Source organism: Falco naumanni, chromosome 4, assembly GCF_017639655.2.
Source record: "Falco naumanni isolate bFalNau1 chromosome 4, bFalNau1.pat, whole genome shotgun sequence".
Lineage (NCBI taxonomy): Eukaryota > Metazoa > Chordata > Aves > Falconiformes > Falconidae > Falco > Falco naumanni.
In genome coordinates this window covers 18,190,878-18,212,861 of record NC_054057.1, presented here as the reverse complement: position 1 = coordinate 18,212,861, position 21,984 = coordinate 18,190,878, and the positions used below count along the sequence as shown (strand labels likewise).

Sequence of the window (21,984 nt, the reverse complement as noted above, 5' to 3'; positions counted from 1 at the left end):
TGCAGGGCTCAGAAGCCCCTGCAGCTGCCAAATGCACAGCTATGACCTTGGTGTGCCCCAGAAGCTGCAGCTGGATGCCGCTGTCCAGCACTGCTTAGGGGTCCGTGCAGGATTTCTTTCTCTCTTCAGCTTTGGGTATGAGACACTGCAGGTGGGCTGGGAGATCGTTTATTAAAAGCAGGCTTGTCATGGACAGGGTCCTGTGCGGTTGCAGTTGTCCTGTTGGAGCAGAGGCTGCAGTACTGAATAAAGACCCTTCAGGGGGCAGTACAAGGGGAAAGGAGAGGAGGAGAGGGAGGTGAAAGTGCTACTGTTGAAGTCTGCAAGATGTTCTGGCACTAGCTATCTTATTTCACTTCAGTTGCTATCAAGCCTTACAGTAAAATCACCTACCTTTTGCTCCAAGGAACATTCGGTAAGTAAGTGTATGACTAAAAGATAAGGTACTCTCCATCAAAGATCAATAGACAGCAAGTGGTTACATTGCCTCTAGCCTGCTATTTTTAAAATTCTCTTCTGTGGCTGCTAGATGAAAAAAATAAGCCAAAATCAAGTCTACCACTTACATCACTTCAGAATATTCAAGACCTGTTTCAGACTATGCAGGTAAGAATAAATCATTAGAAGAAACTCTCATTTAACAGTGCTGGAATGTGCCTAACCAAATATTAAACTCAATGAGAAAAACACAACTGGGATGATCTAAGTTCAGACTTGAACACCTTCCTCCAGCTGCAATATGGAGTTCCTCTGGAAATCTAAGAAACGCCACCTCTTCCTCCTGCAGTTTAGTACTCAGAAAAACTAGGAAAGGGGAATTAATCCAAAACCATGAGCTATAAAGCACAACGAGCCACCTGCACTAGTGACAGCCAATCCTTGGTGGGGCAGGTAGGTATGTTTTGTTATAGCAACCATGAATATAGCAAGTGTAAGGTAAAAATTTTGCAAGCCTCTCCTAAACCTGCATGTTTTCTTTCTGTGGTGCATGCTTTAGGTTCTCTGTATATCGAGGTAAATGAGATGCCCTGTTTCATATGTGGGTAAAATAGCTAAACCAATTTTTTTTTATTCTTTTATCAACAAGGAAAATAGACCATTTGCTATCATGTTAGTATGACATTAAATACCCTCTTTTTCTTTGCTCCATCAAGATTCCAGCTTTATCCTCTGCTAAGTAAAACAGAACGTAGCATGAACCTTTTTTTAAATATGCACCAGTCTGTAATAACTACTTGCTCAACATCTCTCAAAAACTTTATACAGGTCAGGCAGGTTAGCAAGCTGCAAAATGTTCCCATCTTCTGTGAAATGTTTAGGAGGTAGAAGATGGGTCCTGAAAGCTTTGTAAAGTACATGTTCCACAGTCCATTTCCATGTTGATGAACCAGAGTCAGAATCTTCATTCTGAAATACAGAGCGGGGTGGGGAACAAAAGGACAAAATTAAACTGACATTCTCTTTTACTGGAGGAGAGTGTGCCTTAAACTTTATTATGTAAGACTGCAGTGATACTAAAATGCTGCTAGTATTAGAGCTGGCTGTTCTATACAGTCAAGCTAATTTTAAGCTCTGGGAAGTCACTTACAGAATGGGCTAGCTTAACTGAATGATTAAGCAAACTGTTTTAATTTACATGCATCCCTGTTCTTCTACAGATATCTGTCCTAACTCAGCAGGTTAAAAAAATACATCCCAAACTCGGAGACTGAGGACTGTTGTAATATTCATAACACCATGATGCCCAAAGTTAAAAGCTTCTCTTAGCACATATAACACTTCAGAAAACTTAAGCTGCCTTCTTTCAGAATCTTGCTACACGGCTACGTTGACTCACTGAAAGCAGAGCTGGGACTAGAAGTCTATAGTTGAAAGAAGTTTCCTAAGTGATGTTAGTTGTTTGTTCATGTGATTAGTCAGATGTTCTTGTACCTGAGAGTTTGTCGGGTTGGCTTCATCTATTATATATTGCTTTCTAATGGAGTAGAACATAGCTAATTCTTTACTCAGGCTTTCAAAGCACTCCTTTTCTTCATCCCAGTTTACCTGTTAGAAGAAAGAGAAGGCAGAGACTTGACAGAGATTCTTAATATGGAAAAATCATAATAAATAATGTCTTGGCTGGTTTTGTGCTGATAAGGTAAAGGCACAGAACAACCACGACCACAGTAGAAATGCAGGCTTTCAAATCAAAAACACGTTCATTCAGTCAGCGGTTATGAATGCAGAGGCAAAGCACTAATCAGCCACCACAGCAAAAGTGGCCAGAGCATGTAGCAGTGCATTTAACCAAATCCAGCCTTTGCTTTGCAGCTTCTGATGAATAATTTGATTCACTTCATTCTTTCCTAAACAGAGTCATTTGTGAATTAATAAAAATCATTCGGAGACTATACCTCTGTGGCCAAACGAAGGATGAACATAGGCAGTCCTTCCAGCAGCGGAACATAGTTGTCTATAAGCAGCGGTAACCCCGTAAGGTTTCCTTCCTGCAAGGCAATGCTGCTGCTTCAGTAAAAAAACCAACATAAAAAACCACACCACACACAAACAAAACACAACAAAACAAAACCCAGCATGTTCTTTGTGGCAGTAAATGCACCAAAACTGTTACTTATTGTACGACCGATTCTTGCCAAACATAGTGAGCCTTTGGAGTACCTGAAGTTAAAAATTTTTAAAGCCTGATGCCAGGCAGACATTGCAGGAAGAGGGTTAGTGGTGGCGAGGCCTGGATTTAAGCCACTCAGCTCAAAAAGACCTGAATTCAGCTGCCTCCTCTACCTCCAGCCACTGACCACCCCGATCCCGCTTCACAGGAGAAGGCCAGAGTCAACTGCCTGGGTTCTATGACGCTTGAAGCTGTTTGGTTTTGTATAGATTAAGGGATTCGTCGGGCCACACAAAACCAACCCCAGACATGGAGAACAACGGTGCTGCTCTAGAGAGCTGGTTAAGCTGCATCTTGGTGGATAAGAGATCTGCACTCTAGTTCTGGAAGCAATGCCTGAATTATGCCTTCTAAAACAGTGTAAGTCCTGAGCATTTTTAATGAAAGGGGTAAGCCACCTCAATCTTACTGGAGCTAGTTCTTGGTGACAGCACTGTAAGCAGAGTACTACAGTTATCTGTTACCAAAACGTGGAATCATTTAGGTCTGAAAAGACCTTATGATCAAGTCCAACCATAACCTAAGTCCACCAGTCATTTACTGTCAGAAGTAACAGCAGCAGTCACCTCATCAATTTCAAAAGAAAAATAATCTTTCAGCATTTCAGTCTTCTTTTTCAGGAACTCCACAATGTACTCAGCAAGCCCTTCTTTTGGGCCATCTTCTTCTGTCCAGCCGCTTTCAGGATCCTCTAAAGCAAGCATTGAGAGCTCATACAAAGGAGCTGGCTCCTAGAAACGGAGGCAGCAAAACTGTTATTAATGATCAACACACTCTACTGAAAATCTATAGCTTCTTCCTTCACGTATGAACTAATTGTAATAGACTGTTTCTGGCCTGTAGAGCAAACAGTTCTGCTTATCATAGTCTAAAAAGTATGAATTTCTTTCTGATGTGAACTGCACAGGATTACATTCCTGCAAAGTACTGTGATATTCACAAGATAAACGTAGCAATCAACACTGTATTTCTGATAAATTCTGTATTCAAATGAATTATCTGTCCCAATGTAAAAAGCCACAGCAAAGCTTGGTGAATATCTAGAAGTGACACTACTAACAAGTAGTCAGGAGGACAACTTAGAGTAGCAACTACAAAATTACTAACAGTTTTGTACATTCTATTCTCACTGTAAAAGAAATGAAACATCACTTTTGCAGTGGACAAAACCCAACCTGTACAACTATGCATTTGTCTGGAAGGACAGGCTTATTGTAAATAAATTTTAAAAAACACTTTCTATAGAGGATATAATGTAAAATTATACTTACAGACAACCTTAAGACTCCAAAGTTTGCAAAGTCATAAATAAGTATTTGGTAGAAGAGTTCTTGGCTAAATTGAAGTACAAAAATTAGTTATATGGACAGGATCATGTATCTCCAAGTTACAGTAATTTCAGAGGGGTAAGCAAGGCTTATCTTGGAAACATCAGGCATACATATCCGTATTAGCAAAGGTCTTTAACTAAACAGTTTAAGATTCACATGCACTATCTAGATGTTTACAATTAAGTCTATTTCTTGGTTTCTGACATCATCAGCCACATGGGTGCAGAAATGTTACATGCTCAAGCGTGCAGCTGCTACCAGTTTATTCCCAGATAAGCTCTTCACTCCTTTGCAGCACTGCAAGAGGTGCCCAGGAGCCTGGGAATTGATACAATACGTCTACCTCGCGTATATTCTCTTTCTTGTTACAAAATTTATGTAGCTGGTCCTGTAAGTCCACCTATGCAAAACCAGACACTTTGTGTTACAACCATGTCCTGCAGCTTCTCTTAACTGGATATAGCGTTTTACAGAACCTTTTGGAAGGGGCTGCTTGCTCATCTTTACACCCTGTGCTGCTGCTGTAGACAATCGGGAAGCAAATAAACCTCTCCCTTCCCTTCCCCCAGCCTGCCAGCACGCAATACAGTCGCTGGCATTTTAATTACAGTGATTCCCTAGGACTCTGCCCAAGCGTGCCAGGCTTGTTTCCGCTGTTCTGAACCGATTGCTTCATCTTTAGCCTCATGACTACTCAAACAGGTGACTAGAACCGATGTTGGTTTTCCTGTCATTTCTTTCCTTCTTCTAATTAGCTTGGTAATTGATACTTACTTCAACTGTCAACAAGTTTAACAGCTGCTTTACCTGAGTTTTGTGGTATTGAGAAGATACAGTTTTGTCTGATACTGGACCAGAGCCCACTGAGGACTGACACAGCCAACAAATGAGTGATCACGTAGCATCTCCTGAAGATCTGGAACAATTGAGGGGGTGGGGAAGAAACAGAAGGATATAATTTCATATTTGCAAGCCTGCCCTAATTTATTTAGTCGAATGGTTTGTGTCTTTTCAGCATCAAAGTCTCAGATTATTGTTCAGTCACTACTACACTGATGCTGCTTCTTACCCACATTTTGAAATGCCAATCATTTGTGTGCTCACATACAGATATATCAAACCAGAAGTGAGAATAGTTATATAACAGTTAAAATGCAAACAATGAAAAAAAAAACCCCAAACATAATCACCTCTGTTTTGACCTCAATAGCCTTTCAGAATTCATTTCCAGCCACAGGAGATTAGTAAGGGAGCACAGACACACTTCAAGGAAAACTGCAGATGTAAAACAACTTTGCACCAAAACCCAGCACTGTCAGACTAAATTCTGGAAGTGGGATAGAACAGGCCCATAATTTATTTCTCTCCCAAACTAAGTTTCTGGCTTTTTCACTTATGTATATTAAAAAGCATGGAAAGTCAGGTTCCAAAATCAGAGTTCATTTTAGACACTCCACAACAGAAGTCGCTAGCTGCAGTCCTTGGGAGCAGCTTCCTTAACAGGAGCTTGGAGCTGCAGTCACCACACGTACAGAGCACTACACTACCCAAATTCCACTGTTACTTTTCCCAGAGGAACACAGTATCACGAGAAAAATCTTTTCTTTCTTGCAGAGGTCTCTTGTATGTATTTCTTACACACGTGAAGACAAGACACAACCTCAAGCCGCTGCACAAGTTCTACTGTGTCTTTTGAGACACATTTGGACATTTTATGGCTCAGGGACAACTGATTTTAGTATTTAAATGGTGACAGTCAGATACAGAATTACCAGTCTAATGCAGGACGTTTTGTGCAGCACAAGTAAAGTGAAGCACATGTTTTTTAAAGATCAAGATTTTTAGTAATTGATAAAAGTTATTTATTACAGATGTCTGTTACTGTAGCCTTTTTAGCTGTGGAGCATCCCCAATTCTTACTACCAGAAAAATAGAAATAAATTCAACAAAAACCCACAGAACACAAGGTTCCCAACGTTTAGACTAACTGGGTAATTCATGTGACTCAGCATGACTAAAGTCGACTATACAAGTTAAGAAGGAAGCAACCCTAGGAAAAATTGCAAGCCTTTTATCTTTTTCTAAAACAACCCTTACCAGAAGAGAAAATTGTATTTTACCAGGCTCATCATCATTTCGTGAAGTGGGACAGACAGAAATGGAAATGAAAAGCAAAAGTAATAAATAAAAACTATGACCGTCAAGCCTATCCCAGTCTACTTTGCAGTCATGTAGTCAAGCAAGGTTTCTGTAATGACCACATCGTAGCTGCCATTTTTGTTTGAAAATTAGAAAATAATGTAGCTTTTCAAGCTGTGATTTTATATGTTATTAATTATGATGCAAGTTAAGGTTTGCAAGAGATTTAGGATGCATGAAACGTTGATCAAGTCACAAGGTACAGGAAAGTGTTTAGAACAGTCCTCCAGTGTGGCTCAGTACAGGAGCTGCCCAGTCAGAGTTTGGCCCTTGACACTTAACAAATGTTTGTTAAAAACTCGCTTAACAGCACAGTGAGGTGTCTGTGACTGGGCCACCTTTTGAACTGCTAAGGAAAAAAGTGATTTAAACAATCATATTTAGTTGGTGGAGTAACAACAATCTCAAGAAGCAAAAGGCTTGCTTACTTGCATGGGCCTGGTTACTGATTTCCTCCTGGAGAGTCAATACACTAGTCAAGTTGATAATTCTTCTTCTAGGGGTGCAGGCAGCAGTCATGTCCTTCCTGGTGTCATCCTTCTCCATGTCTATGTCCGCATCTTCCCGTGGTCTCTTTCTGCAGTACCAAACCAAAAGAAATTACGTTAAATTCTATACTTGGGCAAAACACACCAACAGATGGGATGCTCAGTTCACATGCTGTATGTTAACACAGGAAATGTAGAAAGTTTCCCAAAACTTCCTAGAAAGACAGGCTGTTTTATTTGACTTCTAGAAGCCTAATTTGTTAGGAAAAGGTAGTTCATAAGAGAACTTACAACTCCCTAATACCGATCACATCAGACATCTGTTGTTTAAGCACCAAGCAATGGGCTGTAAAGGACACAGCAAAAAATGTTGATATTTCTAAGTATTTTTTTCATAACCATTTTTTCTGTAATACTGGGCAGGAGGTGAGGGGGTGGGGGCAGGATTCAGAAGGCTTTGGCCTCTAATAATGGCTCCTGCAGGAGCTATAAAAAGATTATAGCACTTTTATCTTTAGCAGCATAATGCCTGCAAACTTCAGTGATGTAGTTTCTATCCCCCCACAAAAGGAGGGCCTCCAAAGAGGCAAATCAGCCTGACCTCCCAAAACTAAAGCTAATGTAATTTTTTATACTGCTGCCTGCCTTTCAGTATGCATGCAAATCCCATTCCAGTTACACAGTTTATCACAAGTTATGTAATATACAGTTCACAGACGAAACTAGTTTCTCAAAAAAATGCCATGGAAGGTTATTCTAGGAAAGTTTTTCCTTCTGAAAAAGCGGAAGTCAGAAGAGATCTGAAAAATCTTCAGTTGCAGGGCCATGCCATGAAATACATAGGTAGCTTTGCATGACCGTAGGAAAGATGAGTCTTACCGAGGAGGCGCTGCCTTGGGAGACAAACGGCCGCTCTCACTTGGCCCCACACACAGCGCTGCATCCTCCTGAACATCAGCCATTTCAACTAGATCGCTGACATCTTCCATTTCAGCATCCTGTGACCTGACCACAGCCACCGCAGGTCCTGCGTTAACCTCTGTCGCAGCTTCAGTGGGGCCTGTACTTGGGCGGTTGTTCACTGGCTGAAGAAAAGCATCCAGTTTCTGCTCTCGGGAATCAGTGCGGACCATCTGGTGCGCATAAACTTTATCACCAGTTCCTTTGGTAGCCACAGAAGGGTTTGCTGCTGATTTTACCACCTCATTGGAAGAACAGTCAGCTCCTGGCAGCAATGTCTTCATTCAGATGTAGGGAAGCAAAGAGAAGAGATTCAACAAGAAAACAAAGATCAGTCACACTTCTCACAGCGTCTTACTGCTCAGAGGCAAGTCATTTTCAAGCTCCACAAACACAGCATCAACTACTTAAACAGGCCACGAGCTTTGCACTTGCTATCCAAATAGCACCTATGTCATCATCTTGGCACTTAACAAAATCATTACTTAGCATTCCTTTGTTTCAAAGGGGAAATCTTTAATGTAAAAATTAAAAATCACAAAATGTGGGGTTTGGGGTTTTTTTTAAAAGATTTTTTTTTAGTTATAATTCTTACATTATGCTCTACATAATCAAGAAGAATTCCTAATCTCTTTTCTTTTTCTGGTTAGATTAAATCCAGAGTGTTGTCTGAAATAGAACAGTTTCCTCAATCACATGTCTTTCACATAAACTGGGGCAGAATAAAAAAACATTTACCATGTGTGAAGGCTGACATATTTATAAAATCAAAAAAGGCTAATCAGATACTCGACAGAACTGTATTTAAAATGTTTTCAATACACTTTTTGTCTCTTTTGCCACATTGTTAACATTGGCATATTAAAGCAATTTCATCCCTGAAACATAAAGCAAAGATCTCAAGCTACCAGCGTCACACCGATGACTATTCATCACGGCACAGATTGTACTATTGAACAGAGTAAACATATCCACAACAGTTAAAATGCTGCCGTCACTTCAAACGTTCTCACCTGAGTGAAATACATCCTTGAAGAATTGGAGCCCAGTAACTTGCTCTCTATGTGTTGTTGCACACGCTCTAGAATACTGTCTTCATGAAGGAAGTGGACCTCATGTTTTGTAGGGTGCACATTCACATCTACGTTCTCAGGGGCTATTTCCAGGCTGGAAAAAAAAATTTAGAATTTAACCTGAAATTTCCCAGGGATGGAAAAGAAGGCACAAATTGATTCAGTTCAAAATTTGTCAGGCTTGGGGCCATTACTTTACGCAAAGAAGTCCAAATGGTCCTGAAACCTGCTATTTTTGGTTTGGTATTTGTTTGGTGTATTAAAAAAAAAAAAATTCATCTGAAGAACTCTATTACAAACTTGCCAAAATGAGCTTACATAGATAAACATAAACCAACCGCTCCACTGTACTACTACAGAAACCAGGTTTTAGAAATATCTTTTACTTGCAGTGTCTCCTGAGTTCATATGAAAGGACTTAAGCTGAAATTATAGACACTCATTACTTCTGAAAATAAGGCCTGTCTTAAGAATTCTACCGCCTGGAAATTAATTACCTCAGTGCAATGCTTAACACTACTATAAGGAACACAAATGTCCTTCTAAACCTACTCACCCTAGCTATTTTCTACAAGATAGTATTAAAAGGCTACTTCTTCCTATTACTTTACCTTAAGTATAGGAATGGATGCGTACTTTTTGGCAAATAAGCAGCATACACAGTTTCTATGGCTTTCCGCAAAGCGGCTGACTCTACCAATCGATCTGAAACAGAACAAAACGCTATTTTCAGAGCCCCACTGGAATACACTGCACAGTGCCCAACTCCTCCTCCAGACCAACATCTTCATGCTTCGTATCTTCAAAGGGCACTTGTTATACCTGTTTCCCACCCCGCCTCCCCGAGACCTATTCACTCTTCATATAAAACCAGGAACAGGCAATATCTTCAGAGTGTGTTTTGTATTTAGAAGTATTTTTTTCTACAGATACTGAAATAACTAGACTGCTTTTCTTTATTTCATCTGGTCAAGGTCTGTTGCCAACATTGCTACAGAATGGAGAGACCAGTCTGTAAGTTGGCAGGACAACCTTGATGCTGCACAAGTTCAGTTTCTTTAGGCCCAGTCTTGGCTGCTTTCCACTATTTAGAGTGCAAAGCATAATGCACATTACAAATAGAAAACCACCTTAAGTTCTACAATTAACTTTAATACTTATTCTTCAATGTATTTAAGAACACTCACACATTTTTTAGTTCTTCAGAAAGTTCTGTTCTTCTGATTATGTAAGCAACACATGACTGTACAAAATGCTTCTTTTTTAAAAAAAACTTACGGTTTATGAAGAGTAAAAATATACATTTCTTCACAGAGTAGTTTGCATTTGTGATGTAGCCTTTCATTTTAAAGGCCAGACTTGCTTCTTCGCAGCCCACTTCTATGAGTTCCCTATTGACAGTTTGACAGAAACACAGAGAAAAAATGAATTCTTCTGTTGACACAAATTTCAAACAGTACCCACAAGTAGCAATATACCATTCTATATTCTATTTATAACACAGTTAATTAAAACATTGGAATTATTTAAGAGTTCAAATATTCATTGCTGAACCACAAAATTCTTTATCCTGAATTGCATTGTTTCTTCTGAGTAAGCATAAACTAATAATACTGTACGATTATCTTTTTAGTACCTTAACATATCAGACTATGCATAATATTATAAACATCTATTGATAATTCTAATACACATTCACTAAGTCATTGATGGTGATAGACAAGGACACTTCAAAATTGTCAGCATCTAGGGATGAACATTCTTTTTCTTGAACTACTCTGTCCATTTTTGCAGTCTAATATTTACTGGTGGGCTATCATGAAGTCATAAAAATATATAAAAAAATTTTGATCACTTATACAGATCCTAAGATTAACAATTTTCGTAATAGTTTTTACAACTTTCATGATCCATTAGTCAAGGAAACCTGCTCTGGTAGTTTGTGAGCACAGCTCTCTAGCAAGGCATTGCACCAACTAAAGTTAACATCGAAAAGGCTTATAGGCTATTTATTTCCAATTCAACCTCAATAAAAAATTAACACAAATAAAAATGGCATTCAGTATATAAGTCAAAATAACAAGCTAGACTAACCACCATCTTAAATTGGGTAAAAAAAAGTTTTGCTTAAAAACATGATCAGAGCATTTAGGTTGAAATGGACAATTTATTCAGAACTGTACAATGGAAAAAACACCAAACAAGCATAGTAGTGGACAAAACCAAACGCGTTACACAAATACAAACATGACTGCAAACCTTATCACTAAAAAGCCTCTGTAGTTCGCTGTGATTCATAAAGGTGTTTCCATGTATTAAAAGTTACACTCCTTACATGTGAAGTGTGACTTTAGTAATAGAATCAAATTGACACCCAAGTACTGGTGGGGCAAACCCACTTCACAATTCCATTCAATGACTTCTTTACAGCTGAATGTCTTATAATGACAGATTTTTCCTATAAGTGGCAGATCATTTTCAAAAAATGATTGGTTTTATTTGTGTTTAACTTTCCTGCCTGGTTTACTCAGCCTCAACTAACGCAGCTTTTGTCCAGATACTAAACCATAAGATTTTAGAAAAATTAATTTGAGGAGACTTTGAAATGTATCAGACAGCGGTAAGAAGTGGTAGATTTTCACGGCATAGGAAGAGGCTAGGAACTCGTGGAGAACACAGGTACAGCTTGCTCTATTTAAATGAGCACAGAGAAAGTTACAAGCAGATCGTTCCCTTTTAGTGCATTAAAGGAACAGCTCTGCAACTTCCCTCTTCCCTTTGATATATTAAAAAAAAGTCACACATTCTGCAAGACAAGGGACAGCTCTATTATTGCAACACTCCCTCTTCCCTGTAATTCACCTTGAAGGAAGCAGGAAAAGTTAGCACAGCCTGTGTTCTTTGAAAGAGAAAGGGGAGGGAGATTTACTGGAAAACTTCCTGTCAACGGGAAACTGACATCAACGTACCTGCTAACAGCATTTCCAAAGATGGACCTAATGTTGTCCACCGTTGAGGCATTTGATAAGGTTCTAACATCTGACACTGTGTCACCTTGCTAAAGAGAGCAGAAAGGAGTATTCATCAATTCACAGTTCTGGCTGAAATGTTAGCAATATGTTTAGCTTAACGTTTCTAACACAAAGGCATGGGACATAACAGCATTACAGTGTTTTGTATTATTATTTACTTATTTGTGTTCAGAAAAACAATAGATAGTAAATGGCACAGGATTACAAGATTTGCTAATCACGTTAGACCCATTCAGGCTAGTAAATCCATCTTTGAAAGTAAGGAACGTAAGTAGTTCAATAAATTTTCAAGAATGCCAGAGAATGAAGGTGGTCTATCCCGTCCTCCTTCATGCAGTAACCAGACTCCCAAAAGAAGCTGCAACAGCTCATAAAGCTAGAACAAAATAAAACATTGACCCCACAGAAAACTCCAAACTCCCGACAAATATATTTTTGTCTTACTCACTTTTAAGTAATATGTTTTCTATCCAAACTGCATCAACGTACCCTTCAACATTTCAGTACAATGGAAGGCTGTATACACTATTCCCACTGCAGAAGGTGCAGCGCAAGTCGTCTGGCATTTGCAGATATACACATTATATACACACACACAGTGAAGTTATAAAAATTTTATTTACATACCTTTTTAACTGAAAAGCTGATGCCTGAATTATGGATGGCATACCTGAAAAACAGGTAAATATAAGGCTGCAGTATGTAAAAGAAAAGGTTACCTTCCCTGAATGCTGAAAAGCAGCTAGTAACAGGGGCAAACAATTTCCTATTACACAAAAACATGATTTGAGCCAAATTGGGCTTTTGTAGACTAAACAGCTATAAAAATAAGTGATTTCTATTTATAACTCGCCTGTAACCACATGAAATTCAAGGATCAGCTTAGCTTATTTCTCAAAAAAATCCACAACTGATCAGCTTCTGCAGACCTGGTTAGTTCTGTGTCACTGCATAGGTTTAACTAGAACAAGAGCAAAACCTCCTCAGTGTAACAGAATAAAGTCTCAACTACTGTGGGGAAGGATCGGAAGAACAGCTGGCTCTCCCTTTTAACTCCCCCTGCGCAGACGACTCAGCTGTCTGTGATCCCAGCACCACGTTTAATACACTACAGCTGCTTAATCTTGGCTCAAACTTCTAGGGAAGTTGCTAAGTTGTGAGAAAGAACGTACCATAGAACCTTGCAAGATGAGAAACTTGAAAATGCAGAGAGGTTAGACTGTTGTAACCAGGACGGTTAGTAACTCAAAAATTCAAGAAGAAAAAGAACCAAAATGAAAATATGTAAAATCCTAATGCCGTTCAACCAAACACCAGTGTTGGAAGCCTGTAACTTGTTGAGACTTTGGATCAGCCTGTTCCACAGAGCAGGGGGACCTGACCCTTCACGTCCTGGCTGAAGTCTGCTTGGCCAGTAAAGACCCTTAAGTAGCTCGTTTTGGGGGCAGACTAACACTTAGCATACAGTCTCGCTACTCTTTGCTAGTTTTTGTGTTTACTGAAAGCGTAAAGCAGTTATTTTGGTTAAACTGTGTAGATCCTGCTTGCAAAGGCTCTGCACATTGCAGAAGATGCAACAAAGGGATCCTGGAAGGGAACATTCGGTAACTAAAGGGATTTATTTCCCCCTCCCAAGGACTTGAAATCACTATTCAGCTTTTTCATATTCAGCCAAATCTCAATGCTCCTGCACAGTTTTTACTTTGATTCCATCCAGCCCAAGTGCATTGAGAGTTTACTCATTCAAGTCTATCAGCATTTGTTTGCTGCAATTCTTACTAATAGTTGTCAGACTGAATACACTGTTTCCCCTCTGGATTTTCCTTATCAAGCTGGACAAATTATTTGTCAGTACACTGACAAATGGTTAAAAAACCCAAAAGCAATAACAAAAAGAATGACACCAAACACACACATGCCGGTTGCTCTGAAAAAAAACCAGTAATCCTCATGGCAGTATAAGAAATTGGAGCCTCCTATTTCAGTCTACCTGCTAACGACTTCTAGTATTTTTGCATATTCTTCATTTGGATTTTTTAAAGCTTTCCTCCTTGTGTTTACATTGTAAAAGAGATCTTCAACCTATAGAGAAAAAGTTCAAAATTAAAAGTAATTTTTAAAATCTCCTCTTACTATATAGTTAATCTAAATGCATCTTAATAGGTACTACAAAAATTTCTGAGAATACTTTAGCTTATGAAAGATCAACATTCAATTTATTCTTTACCTGCTTAGGTTCACCTAACAAATTGAACTCCAGAGAAATGTGTGTTTTCAAGTACCAGTATTTTTACCAATAGGTAAAAAATTGGTATTTTTACCAATAATTTTACATCAGTATTTTTACCAATAATAACAAAAACTCTACAGCTCACTTTTCAGTGCAAGTTATGTACCTTCCACTGCAGATGACAGTGGATTCGCCGATTACACTGTTTGAATGCAAAGCAAATAAACGTTAAACCAGTTGCTGCAATCAAGGCTGTTAATGTAATTAAAACGGCATCTTAAACTTCATTTTCACTATTTATTTAAACAATATGCAAATTATTTTTCTGTTATATCGAGAAAGGCAGAAATTTAAAGTTCAGCTTCTTTTTTAGGACACATTATCTTAAACACCGACATGGGAAGCTTGCAGGGTGTATGCTCCCACAGCAAGACAAACGCACACCTACAGCCTCCTAGGCCAGGCTTCCACTTTCCACCCTACACTGTGCAACATGCACACGCCTTCCCACTGTGAGCTCCTTATTCTTCATAATCCTAATGCCGGTCCCAATCCCAACCCAGATCTGAATCTTGGTATGATATATAAAAGATATGACTGAAAAACAAACAGCAGTTCTGCAGTTTCCTGTGCCAGGCCTCATCCTCCCACCCTAGCTCCTATAGTGTAGACCACTCCTCCATATTCTGAGCTTCTTGTAATCCTGTCCATTGATACCTTCCGCAGTCCAAAAGGATTCCGAAATATTTCTGATAGTAAATGACTGTGCTATCCTCAGAAGGAAGGGAAAAAACCCACACTCAACCAACAAAAGAAGCCAACAAACCCACACATCATCATCATTTGGAATATATTCTACAAAGTGATACTGTCGTGTACCTTACAATGTTAATACACATCAATAAGTGGTGCGAGCATAATGACCAGGGAACAGAAAAGGGACAAGAGAGAACAAGCACAAAAACCTACCGTGATCTGAGTTCCTTGGTTTCCAGCACAGGGTTTAGGAGGGGCTTTAATTTTTCCATCACTGTAAGTAGCTCTAGGCAGAAAATAAAGTTATTAGATATCTAGATTTACAGGGGTGCAGACAGACAGATGATGGCAAAAGGGAGGAGACAAAAGCAATTCCGCATCATCACCACATTCCTCACAACAAAGAACCTGGAACACTGACAACTAGCTGCAGCACACACACACACGACCTTTCTACTAGAGGAAAACTGCCTTAACTGACCTTAGGACCCAGAGGGGCAACGGGAGAGTGGGAATAACAGCAGAGAAAACGGGGAAAACAACAGGATATGTGTTTTGAAACTGTATTACTGAGACATTTCCTGTAAAGGCTGCATTATTGTATTTTACCTTTCTTTAATAGCTAGACCTAGACTGATAATCATTCTTCCACTAGACTTTATGCTTCAGTTATACTAGCAAGAAATTAATGACTTTACATGTAAGGCGTTTCCTTTTTGATTGTAACAAGATTTTGAGCATAAGAGATTTCTGACCCACGTAGGTCTTTCAGCAAGTTATACAGATGCATAATTTCAAAGGGCATACTTTTTTTGCCCTCTCACATAGCCCACATAATTAATGCAAGACAGACCATATTCATAGAGTCTTTTGAAAAACCAAGATGCAAAGCTTCTTCCCTCCCCCTTTTTCTTAAAAGTAGTTGAGAAATTTAATGGATAGGCTTGCTTATATTTAAAGTTTTAAGTTTTCAGAAGAATATTCAAAACCTTTTTTGCATAAGATTAGGAACCATGCAGAAAGCAAACAAAGTTCTAAGTTCCTGTGCTCAAGAGTCTTACAAAATTTGCAAGACATGCTGGCTGTGTATATACATCATTTTATCCTGAAATGGAGAAAAAGGCAAAAGTTTATCCTACACTGGCTGTTGAAGTAGAATTCCCTTTAAGATTCCCCATTCCCCTCCCCCCAACTTCTAAAACACATTGTTTAGCTAAAGCTTACCTTTACAATCTGGAATTAAAAATCATTCAAACTATGTTTTCTTACATTCTGGGTCATTCTTGTTAACTACCCCAGAAACACTTAACTCCTTACCCCACCCTCCTCCTTAATAAGAGCACAGCAAAGAGCATTAAATACATCTGTTCATTATTACATGCAGCAGAAGTCCCTTGGATAACAGGCTGCATACCTGTATGCACACTTCCCATCAGCTGTTTTAGTTGTTACTGTAACATGGGCAACATGACTGATGCTAGCCAATGCCTAGAGAAAGAGAAAGCATCTTTGTAAACCTTGCTCTGGAGACCACTGAGGAGTGTCCACACTTTAAAAAGCATCACTAAATTTTGATAGAGCACTTGCAAGTAAAAAAAAAACCCTCACAAGAAAACTGCAGGTCAATAAAGCTTTAATAAATTTCAGTACCTATAACACTGACTTCTATTCAGGATCATCTTTTAGCTTTTCTAACACTTCATCATCTCTGACAATGCAAGCAGCTAACCATGTAACATTAACTAAAAGAAATTTGCAAATCTATTACACCTGTGCCTTTTTCTTTCTTTCACATTAACAAAAAGCAGCTGGAAAGTTTTAGACATTACTTTCTCATCCCTGCCCAAGTTCTTCTCTTACAAAGTTAGGTCACAATGTTTTTCATGGAAAACTCAATGCCTACTGAAACCATCCTCGGGACCAAACTCCACTGGCTATGGAGCTGATTAAATTGAAAGTGTGTGAGGAGAGGCCTCTGTCCACCCTGTGGAGTAATGCAAGGCTCTATGTACCTGAGCACAGGCAACGTACTTATATATCTTGCTGTCCATCTGGAGGGCAAAGTAGAACTCATCCTAGACTGTTCTTTCAGACAAGCTTACATACACTAGTTCTCCATGTTCTCACAGGCTCTGTCTGAGGGGTCAGAGATACTAACTCTTGACTAAAAGCAAAAGCAAAGGAAAACAAATGTGCATTTCAAACATTTAGTTTTAAGTACGGTATTTAGACAAACGTCTGACATCAAAGATTCACTTTCCACTAAAATCTTTGTCTTTTACCTGTAGGTTCCTTAAGCAGCATTTGAGAAGACAGGCCTTGTTTTACTTTAAAAAAAGAAATAAACTTCCTCCAGAAAGCAAAAGAATATATACCTCTTCCTAGGCATCCATCTAATCTTGAAAGACATAGAAATGTATTTTGACCTGTATTTAAATGGCAAGCTCTTTCAGAAAACAGAAGTTTCTGTAAAGAGTATTGGGAAGGAGACAGTATGCAAACTCCTCTACAACAGGGTAACAACAAGCAACGCACATTTTCAAAACCCTGATGAAGGGCTTACCTCACCCCTAAAACCATACGTAGAAATACTAGCCAAGTCTTCAAATTTTTGCAGTTTACTTGTAGTAAATCTCTCACACACAATGTCCAGATCTTCTTTCTATGTGAAAGGGACAAGTAATAGTCACTTTCTGCTTCCAACAGTTTTCAAGAACAGAAACATTTTTAAAAGGTAGCATTAAACATCAGCATACAGCTGTCAGCTTTGTTTACTCACTCTGATACCACAGCCATTATCTTGGACCTGGATGAGCTTCAGACCACCTTCCTTAACTACTACCTGGATACTCGTAGCTTTCGCATCCAAACTGCAGAAACAAAGAAAGCATTCTAGAGAACAACAATTCTAGAGAATAAAGGACGACACAACTGATTTAAAGTTCTTCCTCACACAAGCGATGATTTGTTTCTACTCAACTTATCACCGATACTGGAATCCATTCTGTTTCAAATTAGCTTTTACTGTCTCCTTCCCTTTTCTTCTAACTACGGTGATATTCTAAATCTGCCATCCATAACAATTATGAAGAACTTTCAGAAATTTAACAATTAGGTAGGTGTCCAGTCCAACAAGTAAGTTAGCCTTCCCTCCCATTACCGAAACCTGCCGCAGGTTTTCACGCAGCTGACAACAGGTCGCTACTAGTGAAACGGCAGCAATTTTAATCCCAGGCTTCATCTTCGAAACAAATAACCCAATGCTCACTCGACACGGAAAGCAAATGAGGCCCGTCAAACTGCAGAACCAACCCAGCGCAACCCCAGGCAGCCTCCGTGACGGCGGGCGGCCCCGGGCGCGCTCTGCCCTCCCCTCAGCACCCAACGCACCCCCGGACCCCACCGGGAGCTGCCGGCACCTCGGCCCGCCCCTCTCAGCCCCCCCGGCCCCCGCCCCGGCTCCCTCGGCCCCCGCGTTACCAGTTTTCTATCATCTCCTTGATGGCGTTTGCCGGCCGCTGGATGACCTCCCCGGCCGCGATGCGGTTCACCACGGCTTCATCCAGCCGCCGGATCACGCCGGCCATCGGTGCCGACAGGGGCCCGCGGGCGGGAAGCGGGGAGGGGGGAGGCCGGCTGCTCGGCTAGTCCCGGCGAACAGGTCTCCGAGGGGAGAGGAGGCGGGAGAGGCACCAGAGGGCCCCCGTGGCACCGAGCGGGGACCGGGGGAAGGAGGCGGCGATGCGGCGGGGGGGGGGGCGATGGGAGGCGGCCGGGGGCCGGGGAACGAAAAGGCCTCAGGGCTCCCGCCGCCCGCGCCGCACGCCGCTTGCCCGGCCCGCCCGTCCGTCCCCCTCCCTGAGCAGGCCGCCCCCCCATTGGGCCACGCAAATGCCCATCACGCGGCCTCTTTCCTTCCCGCGGCAAAAACAAACACGGAGCGGGCACCGGAAGACGGGGCCCCGCTGCGATTGGCTGAGCGGCGCAGGGTGGGTGGGGCGGGGACGCCGACGGGGCTGGAGCCTTGGCGGGGGAGGAGCGCGCCACCTGGCGGCAGCAGGCGGCTCTGCAACGCGGGGTCGCAGCTCCGGCTCCTGCAGTGACCCCGGCCGCACAGTGGAGGTCTCCAGCATCCCAAGGGATGTAAGGCTATACGTAACGTTTCTTCCTTTCCAGGGCCATCTCTGACTGGGATCGTAACACACCGGCATCCCCCGGTGCAGAACAGCTTGCCCACTGCATTTCCCTGCGCACTGTAAACGCTGCTTCTCCCGGGCAAGCTGCAAATGGGGCTTGAGAGAAGCAAAAGCTTCTCCGGGAGGGCAGTGGCACTGCAGAGCCGTGTCAGCGTGGTGAAGTTGGCGCGTCGCTGTGCAAAATGCCACGGTATATTCATGTTGTTTATGAGCTGTTTGTAGCTGCAATGCCAAGGGTGTCTTCAGCCTTCCAGATGAAGATGCTCTGCTACTGGCATCTCTTAAGCTACTGTAATGTAACTCCGATTACCTCTCAACCTCTTCACGTCTGCATGTTTGGGATCACACATTAATTGCAAAATGTTGACGGCAATCAATAAAGCGTTTTTCATTTTGCAGAGGGAAAAGAAACAAGACAACATCCTGAGAAGCACACCTTCAGGGTGTTGCTTTAAACAAGAGGCTCATAGCCGTGGCCGTGCCCTGTCCAAGGGCATGAAGAAGACACAAGCCCTGCAAGGAATGTGTGAAGCATGAAGCAAAACCATTTCCTTTGTGAGTGTTAAGGCTTAAGTGTGTGAAACATGGGCTGGAAGTACTTTGCTATAAGGTGTGTTGCCTTGTGAGGATGTTTTTGTTCTCAGCACTGTCCGGGATGGTTGCTGTGTGATGGTTGTCTATCTGGACAGGTGCCTGCTGTGCCCCCAGGCATGGAAGATCTCCACAGAAGGCACCTTTGAGGCTGCCTGCAGGTTCCCCACTTGTTGTCCTTGGCAAAACTATCTGGGTGGAGGCCAGCAGTACTGCCCTGCCACCTCCCTGGCCATGGCTTCCTGAACCTTCCCGTTGCAGTGACAATTACCTGGGCCATGGGGCACTTTTGCTTTGACTCGCAGGAAAAAGTTTGGGACCTTGGTACAAGCCCCCCTGTTAGCATGAACGGGGCAGGTGGCAAAGGGTTAATGGTCACAAAGAGAGGGTGACAACTGCACCAGCCTTGTCTGTGCAGTGCAGGGAGCTGGGGAGCATCAGGGGCATGGGGGGGGGGTGGGGGTGGTGTGTGGAGCTTCAGAGCAGATGAATCTGGCTCTACTCCAGGATCTGAATCCAGGGAAGGAATCTGGTTTCAGTGGCCTCAGGCAGCCTGCCAGGAGCCTTAACCAGAGCAGCAGGTAATGGGAGTGGGAAAGCAGAAGGCATCTGCTGGATCTGGGTGCACAATCTGGGAGAGGACACATTTACTCAAACTCTTCCATGTCCACGTTGCTGCTGAGAGCTATTTGTGCTGTCACTATCTGCCTTAAAAAGAGAAAAAGGCCAGGAGAAAAATATACACCTTTTACTACTTGTACCCGTGTTACAGTTTGTACGATAGAGATGCAGTTCATTTTACTGGATGTTGCTTGCGTGAAGCTTTAAAATCTTGTGTGGTGTGTGCCAAACTCCCAGCTTCCACATTGAGTAAGTCTGTCTCTATGTCTGGCTGCAAGCAGCCATCAAAAGACTTTTTCATATTTGCATCACGACACGTCCTGGTGCAGGTCAGCCCTGCCTGTTCGTGCCCTACAAGCTTTGCTCTGACGCGTCCGAGTTTAAACTGTTGTTTTGTGTCACAATCTGTCAAAGAAGGGAAACATCGGTAACAATCGCTAAAAGTAATTCATCAGAGAAGCCTGGTAGAGACATATGTGTTGTGGTAAAATACTTCTTTGATTTTCAAATATTTTTACTGAGAAGATAAAGAATATATTGATTTGTTTGTATTAAAGCAAACTGAAAACATGATCTATATGCCATTTTGAATAATTTAGGAAGATATAACCAGTGTATTTTGATGCCAGGGCTCAGAAGTGATCCCAAAGAGGAAAGCTGATATATTTAGCAATCAATGCTAAGAAATTTCAGAAGGCATGAATCAGTTTCAAAGAAACACACAATACTGAAACAGCCCCACAGTCACTAGAGAAATGTACTAAGTTTTTCCCTTGGAGACATAGATGATCATTTAATTAAAAAGAAAAAAAAAAAAAAAAAAAAAGGAAAACAAAAAAAAAGATGCAGTGGAAGTACTGCAGTCTTACCAAAATCTTTCTCATTGCTGAGGAGAGGTGGCCCAAGAGCCAGTTCATGAATTTTGAATTTTTTGCTGTTTATTATAGAATCTATTTCATTTTTTAAAAAATACAAACTTCTGTCTAGTTTTGGGTCTGGTAATCTTAATCTACTGTATTGTATACAATTTTCAAGTCCTACCCACTCATTATCAGCAGCATGTACTTACTATTCCAACTCAAATGTATTCAGAAACTCAGAAAACTGTTTTTTAACTTACTTATAATTCGTTACTGACCCATTCAAAGTCAACATTGCTTTATTTGGCTTGAGCAGTGGGTATTAAGAAATAGTAAAGAAGGTTTAAGAAAGAATTGGAGCATGGGCTTGTAGCACATGGAAAACAAGTAAATCCGGGTTGCCACAGCACTGTCTTCTTTACAAAACAAAACCCAAGACCCTGTAACATGAGGCAAGGCTACAGAAAGGCAGAGACCTGCTACCCTGGAGAAAAGACTGAACAGTGATGGTATCAACTTCAAAGGTTAAAATTATTAGCATTTTAGACTGCAGCTCAAGCAGAAGAGGAGGTTGAAGGATGATGATTGCTTGAGCAAAAAACCCTGATTTTTTTTCTGTTTTTTTTTGAAGCGAGTTGAGCAGCATTCCAGTAAGTAACAGGTTTTTTTCTGCACTAGTAGAATTCCTTGTAAGAAACGAATTTTTTCATAGGTAATACTCAAGTCTCTGGAAATGTCTTCTCATTTGCCCTTCAATAATTTTCCTTGATGTGCATGTTAACGGTAAATGGTACCTTTCATACTTCTTACAGTTTTTACTGCCAAACAGCAGCAGAGTTCATGACAGTTTCTTAAAACTGTCTCCAGCTGGCTAGGAAGAGATCACTGAAATAATGCAAATCAAATAACCTTGATTCACGGACACTGATGCCAGAAGTTTAATGTATAACCTTAGTATATGTATAACCTTAGTATA

The 21,984-nt window shown here is 41.0% G+C and overlaps 1 protein-coding gene across 4 annotated transcripts; it reads right to left on the bottom strand.

Annotated features, from left to right (window-relative positions):
* Positions 1-1,044: 1,044 nt before the first annotated feature.
* Positions 1,045-18,675, bottom strand: MLH1 (mutL homolog 1). Of its 4 annotated transcripts, XM_040590114.1 has the most exons (19): positions 18,221-18,675; positions 17,520-17,610; positions 17,304-17,402; positions 16,155-16,228; positions 14,954-15,026; positions 13,745-13,836; positions 12,382-12,424; positions 11,692-11,780; positions 10,001-10,113; positions 9,334-9,427; positions 8,663-8,816; positions 7,569-7,927; positions 6,630-6,778; positions 4,810-4,918; positions 3,943-4,006; positions 3,238-3,402; positions 2,397-2,489; positions 1,933-2,046; positions 1,045-1,407 (listed from the first exon to the last, which is right to left on the bottom strand). In XM_040590114.1, the coding sequence occupies exons 1-19, from the start codon at positions 18,325-18,327 to the stop codon at positions 1,240-1,242; spliced, it is 2,250 nt and encodes a 749-aa protein (XP_040446048.1). In that variant the 5' UTR covers positions 18,328-18,675; the 3' UTR covers positions 1,045-1,239. The 4 variants fall into 4 exon arrangements, with proteins under 4 accessions (XP_040446048.1, XP_040446049.1, XP_040446050.1 ...); XM_040590115.1 differs by lacking the exons at positions 13,745-13,836; positions 17,520-17,610; positions 18,221-18,675; XM_040590116.1 differs by lacking the exons at positions 12,382-12,424; positions 13,745-13,836; positions 14,954-15,026; ... (2 more) ...; positions 17,520-17,610; positions 18,221-18,675 and having other exon boundaries at positions 9,359-9,427.
* Positions 18,676-21,984: the final 3,309 nt, after the last annotated feature.

Coding starts and splice junctions, on each gene's coding strand:
- MLH1 (XM_040590114.1), bottom strand. CDS start 18,327: ATGGCCGGCGTGATCCGGCGGCTGGATGAAGCCGTGGTGAACCGCATC. Junction 16,229..17,303: donor CGTATGGTTTTAGGGGTGAG/GTAAGCCCTTCA, acceptor CTCTTTCTCTAG/GCATTGGCTAGCATCAGTCA. Junction 1,408..1,932: donor CCAACCCGACAAACTCTCAG/GTACAAGAACAT, acceptor TCTGTATTTCAG/AATGAAGATTCTGACTCTGG.